Source organism: Tinamus guttatus, unplaced genomic scaffold (genome assembly GCF_059628265.1).
Source record: "Tinamus guttatus ecotype Peru unplaced genomic scaffold, ASM5962826v1 Tinamus_guttatus_pri_ptg000287l, whole genome shotgun sequence".
NCBI classification, from domain to species: domain Eukaryota; kingdom Metazoa; phylum Chordata; class Aves; order Tinamiformes; family Tinamidae; genus Tinamus; species Tinamus guttatus.
Window position 1 is genome coordinate 2,336,090 of NW_028288821.1, and position 6,000 is coordinate 2,342,089.

Sequence of the window (6,000 nt, forward strand, 5' to 3'; positions counted from 1 at the left end):
TTTCTCAGTTGCTTGTTTTGACAGCATCTAATCCCCCTCACCCACGCGCCCACCACCACACAATCCAGCCAGTTGCGCTTGCAAAGCAAATTGAAAATGAAACATTTTCGCATAATTACTTGGGGATGTGTGTAATACAAACCAAAAAAAAAAAAAAAAAGCTGCAATTCAAGTGTAATATTTCCAAGAAAAGGGGAGGGAGGAGAGAAAAAAAATAAATAATAATAAAAAAACCCCCACACAAACACTCTTACAAAAATCCATTTAGAATCTGACTTTCCCCTGTACAAATGCTGCCCCCACTCCTAGGGAAAAAAAAAAAAAAAAAAAACGCATGAAAAGAAAAAACTCATTTGCTACAAGTCGAGCTGCTCTATCCCACACGCTCCCGTCGGGACCCAACAGGGTTTCGTCGCGCAGGCGACCTGGCACCCGGCGAGCGAGCGCGGGCCGGGGGGCGCGGGACCCCGGTGCCCCGGGGGGGCCGGCCGCGACTCGCATGCGCCGCCGCCAAACCTGGCCCGCAGATGGCCTGTTCGCAGCTTTGTCAGCCACAAACAGACCTTTGAACTTTCTATTTATATAACAGTTTAGTGAGTTTAAGCCTCTTCCTGTATAACTGGCAGTTTGCTGGGTTTGCTGTAATTAGGCTGCTTGTGATACATAATATAAAAAGTAAAAACAAGGGACTCGCTTCTCTGCAAGGCCAAGTCTTCCCTACCACAACCACACGGCTCCGATGACAGCGTTACCTGCTGATTTTATTTCCCGGCGCCAGGTTTTATTTTATAGACCTCCACATGCCTTTTCCTGCTAAGCATTTTCTCCCCTTCCACTTTTTTTTTTTTTTTCCTTCTAAAAAGAGACTGGAAGACTTAAATATATGCATATGTGTGTGTGTGTGTGTGTATATATATATATATAATATATATATAAATGCCAGCAGCAATAAATAAAACATCAGCCCCGCGTCCCTGCGCCTTTGTTCACGCTGCCGAAAAGCCGCGTCCGCGCTGGGGGCGGTGGGATCCGGGGGCCGCGCCGCTTCCCGGCGCTGATTAATGGCACCACCTTACGCAGCCAGCAGGTCCACACCGCGCGGTCCCAGGACGCTTCGGGATTTCATTTACTTGGTTACCACAGACAAGCGTAGAAAGCGATTTAAAAGGCGAAATTTGATTTTTAACAGCAAGTGGTCCCCTTGGTGCACGCAGGCATTCAAGCTTTTCATTATATCCATCTCCCTTCCTTTCTCGCTCCTGGAAGGTTTCACATCGAATGTGAGGTCGAGTGACCAGCTCTTCCTCGCCCAGCAACCTTACCAGGCCTCAGCTTTGGCCCTTCAGCCTAGGCTGGAGTGGAGATTCATTCAATATCTTTAGGTTTTTGCAGCTTTTCAAGGCTGGCAAACCACCCACAGGGATATCTGTGGCCTTATTCTCCATATTTCACTAATTTGGACCCAAGTGTTACCACATAAAAATGAAGAGATTCCCTCCAGTACCCTCCCAACAACATTCCTAATGAAGGTTCACTAAATCACCTGGTTCCTTTGCTGTTGTGACCTCTCCTATCACACGAAACCAAAGGGCTGATTCTGCAGTTTCTATCAGGACAAAGCTCCCACGACCCATTCCGGTGCCAGGCAGGAATTCAAGAACCTCCACATTGGGATCGCACACTCTATCTTTGGCAGTTCTTGACAAAACCTGTTTCAAGAGGTTGACACAAACCAGCATGTGTTTTGGGCCACAGAGGGGGAGGAGATAAACAGTATTTTTCCCTCATCCCCAAAAGCTCTGGGGAGTTATTTCCTGGTATAATTACCTGACACCTTCTCATTGGATAAAAAACTCCACTCAGGCTATTAATATCTTATATATATAATGTGTATGTCTCAGGCTAACCATGTTTCTGTTGTATGTTGTGCGCTGATAATACCTACAAACACCCACACACATACTGTAGGCCTGAACTTGCCTTCTTTGCGATCATAGGACAGATTAGCACAAGTTTTAGGTTTACAAGGAATGCAGAAGAGGGTCCCTAATTACCTTATAAATGGTTATGAAACACATGTTTTAGAAAGGCCAGTTTGGAGTCAGAAACAAAGTTTCAAACTCCACATCACAAATTTGCATATTACATTACTTATTCCTAAGGCTTATTTAATAAATAGACTATATGGGATACATGGACAAAACAATCAGTTTTGATGGGTAAGAATGCATCCTTCTGGAGGTGCAGATTATGCACCCGTAGATAAGTTACATATATAAACATCCCTGTACCTATTTATTAATAAATGGGCCAAATTCATCTCTTCTTAGCAAAGCCATCACTTGTCCTGGGAGAGACGAGCAGCAATGCAAAAATCTCTACACATATGATAAAATCCATGTAATGTTTGTGTATACGAGTAGATTTTGTACCTATATTTCATGTGTGTGCACATGCACATACCCACTGGATTAGTCAAGGCTAAATCCAACTTGATCTCTGCAGTATGTAATTCACCCATGTGTGAATGCCTCTATCAAACACAGAGTTTGCGTAGATACCAAACACTTAGAAATAGTCATAAAGCATGTTCTTCCCTCATAGACCCTAAAAACATTTAAAAAATATATAAATTTCCCCGTAAGAAATTGAGTAAAATTCATAGAACAAGTGGCAATATATTAATATTTTATGGAAAAACAGAAGCATGAGAGTTCCCTTCTTTCTGATGCACATCTCTAAATTCACATAAAATCAGAGTCAAATCAAAGTTATTAAGCAAACACTAAAACTCAATACCTATAATGTGCTTAGTATTTGAACTACACCCACATATTCGGTTATAACAGCTTCTATTAAATTAATGATGTTACCCACACTATAAATTAGGCAAATTGTATGCAAATATTATTTGAGCAGTAATACGGTGGTTATCAGTTGTCTGCAAAATAAATTAGTGTAGCAGAGTAAAGATAGTGTGGTAGAAGCACAATATTTAATTGAGCACTAATTTTATTGTGATTATTACTTTTAAATAACAACAGGATGGTTATTAGAAGATGTAATGTGATGGTTTATGCCGAGCTGATAAAATGCACACAGGTTCCAAAACGCCTGCTTACAGATTAATATTGATACAATGTAATTTATGGTTCCAAGGATTTACTCCAAATTGCTGTAAAATAGAACGTGACAGGTATTTGGTTCCGATTATCTTGGATTTGCAACCAGAGCTGCTAGCCTGTGTTAGGCAAAATGATAGTTATTGACTAAATAGAATCATAGAATCATAGAATGCTTAAGGTTGGAAGGGACCTCTAGAGGTCATCTAGTCCAACCACCCTGCACACGCAGGGTCTCCTAGAGCGTGTGGAGCATATGACTGTGTCCAAGCGCATTGGGTTTTGAAGATGTCCAGAGAAGGAGACTCCACAACCTCTCTTGGCAACCTGTTCCAGTGCTCTGTCACCCTCACTGTTAAAACATTTTTCCTTAAGTTCCTGTGGAACTTTTGATGCTTCAGTTTCTGGCTGTTTCCTCTAGTTCTATCAGTGGCCACCACGGAAAAGAGGCCAGCACCATTCTCCTCACTGCCTCCCTTGAGGTACTTATATACACTGATTAGATCCCCTCTCAGCCTTCTCTTCTCCAGGCTGAACAGGCCCAGCTCTCTCAGCCTCTCCTCACAGGGCAGATGTTCCAGGCCCCTGATCATCCTTGTCGCCCTGCACTGGACTCTCTCCAGCAGCTCCGCATCCCTCTTGTACTGGGGAGCCCAGAACTGGATACAGTCCTCCAGATGTGGCCTCATCAGGCCTAGATTTTAGAGTTATTGCAGGTTTTGGAAAAACCTTTGCAGTTAGCAATCCTGTATCAGAAGGCTCACCAACAGATCACTTGCAATGTAACTATGAGAAATAACCTTGTTGGTGCTGCAGTGAAAGAAGCTGCCTTACAACCACTGCTCACGAAGAAGAAATGGTAATGATTAGGACTATAGAGAAATTGGAAACAGGACACCAAGCAACAACTAAGAAAGAGATGGAACTCTTTAAGAGCAGAATTTACACACACACACACACACACATATATACACATATATATTTAGGGAAATCTGTTGCTCCCTAAGATCTGTTGCTCCCTAAATCTGTTGCTCCCTAAGATCCTGTTGCATGTTGATATCACTACTAAGAAATTTCCACAGATGGACACATGGAGAGGTGCCTTATTTAGAGAACAAATTTCCTAGTCATGGGCAGCACTGGTTTGACTCAAGCAATCTTACAAATAATGAAAGCGTGTTTGGTAGGTGCAGAATACAACACTAATTGAAGATAGAAAGCTGAAATAAAATGACAATACCCACAGGCTTGGATGCCATTTCAAAAATCGCGAACAGCTTTCAAAGACATGCTCCTGAAAGGGGTCAGGAACATCTGCTAGTCATAGTTGACTAATTATTTTGTTGGGTGAAACATTCCCAGTCAGGAAGGCTTCAGCCTCAATAGTAATAAAAGGCTTATTGAAAGATACTCCTGTGGATTTTTAAGTTCCCTCAGCTCACTAATGAATACAGGCTTGACCGAATAAAGGCATTTGTTTTCTAATGCTTTTCACCATATAGATGGTTTAAGTATTTGACCAAAAGCCTGTTTTTTGAGGCAAAGGACCTTATAGTGAAGAACCTCTTGCCCTCAAAAAATAACAACAAACTCTGATTTCAACAGAGGCTGCTGTAGTAGACAGGCCTAAATATATGATCTTTTCTCAGATGCAGCTTTATATTACCAAAAAAGTAAATCATTTTGCAAAACATGAGGTCCCCATGCACATGCACACACACATATATAATCTGTGTGACATTTAGAGATTAGGACAGTGAAATTGAGCATTTTAATCTTTCTTGCTCGGCAAACAGCACTTTAGCCCCAAAGCATTCAATAAAGTAGTAACCAGTCCCTGAATTCTACTGTGCATAGTTTAAAAAAAAAAAAAAAAAAGGCGCCTATCGTGCTACATTGAAAAGTAAAAGAGGAACCAATAAAAATAGTAATTATGAATAATCATGCTCTCATTAACCAGCCAGGAAGCAACTAAACACCTACCCAGACGCTAACTTTCTGAGCTACTTGTCACCCCCTCGAACATTCCTCAGCATCCACTTCGGTACCAAGTTTACGCCAGACTCGGGCAGATGCGCGGATCCGGTCAAGGTGCACGCGAGCCGCAGGGCAGCTCCGGCCCGAAACCCCACTCGCAGGGGAAAGGAGGAAGGGAAAGGGCTGCCGTGGGGACCGGGCTTCCCACTTGCAAGACTAACTTCAACGACGCTTCATGCGGACAGGGAAGCCGCAAGGGCGCCCGCAGAGCCCCCCTCGCCGGACCGGGCGGCGCGGAGGAGCCGCGGCCGCGCGCGCCCCGCGCAGGGACGTTGTCACTGACAGCCGCGGCCCCGCGGGCAGCGTCGCCCCGTCCCCGGGGCGCTCGTGCGCTGGGGGCGCCCGCTCCGGCCGCCGCTTCCCTCGCCCTCGGGCCAACTTCGGTGCCCGCGGCCGGCACAAAGGCTGCTGGAGACGGCGCTGTTAGAAGACGGAGAGAGGTGGAGGGGGAGAAACGGAGAAAGGGGAAGAAGAGAAAAAAAAATGAAAGAAAGAAAAAAAAAAAAAAAAAACACCTACCACTGCTGCTCTAAGTCCCAGTCCCTGAAAAAGTCGAATAGGTCCATAACGATGCGCTGGCGAGACTCGGATAAGTGGTGCCCGCTCCCCGCGCCGAGGCGAGCGGCGGCAGCGCGGCTAGGGCAGCCCGGCCGGCATGGGCAGCGCCGCCCCGGGGAGCGGCGGCCGCCGCCGGGCCGCTCCGCTCCGCGCCGCTCCGCTCCGAGCGCCGCCGCCGCCCGCTCCGGCCGCCGCCAGCAGCGCGGGGCGGCGCGGGGCGGCGCGGCGGCGCGAGAGGCAGGCGCGGCGGCGGCCCCGGCGCGCGCGCGCACACACACACACA

The 6,000-nt window shown here is 45.9% G+C and overlaps 1 protein-coding gene across 1 annotated transcript in view; it reads right to left on the reverse strand.

Annotated features, from left to right (window-relative positions):
- AFF2 (ALF transcription elongation factor 2) overlaps window positions 1–5,788 on the reverse strand; it is a 306,425-nt gene extending 300,637 nt beyond the window's left edge. Inside the window, exon 1 of the mRNA XM_088527446.1 lies at window positions 5,679–5,788. Within this exon, the coding sequence (XP_088383572.1) occupies window positions 5,679–5,725 (47 nt within the window). The 5' untranslated portion in view covers window positions 5,726–5,788. The remainder of the gene's footprint in view (window positions 1–5,678) is intronic.
- Between the last annotated feature and the right edge of the window lie 212 nt (window positions 5,789–6,000).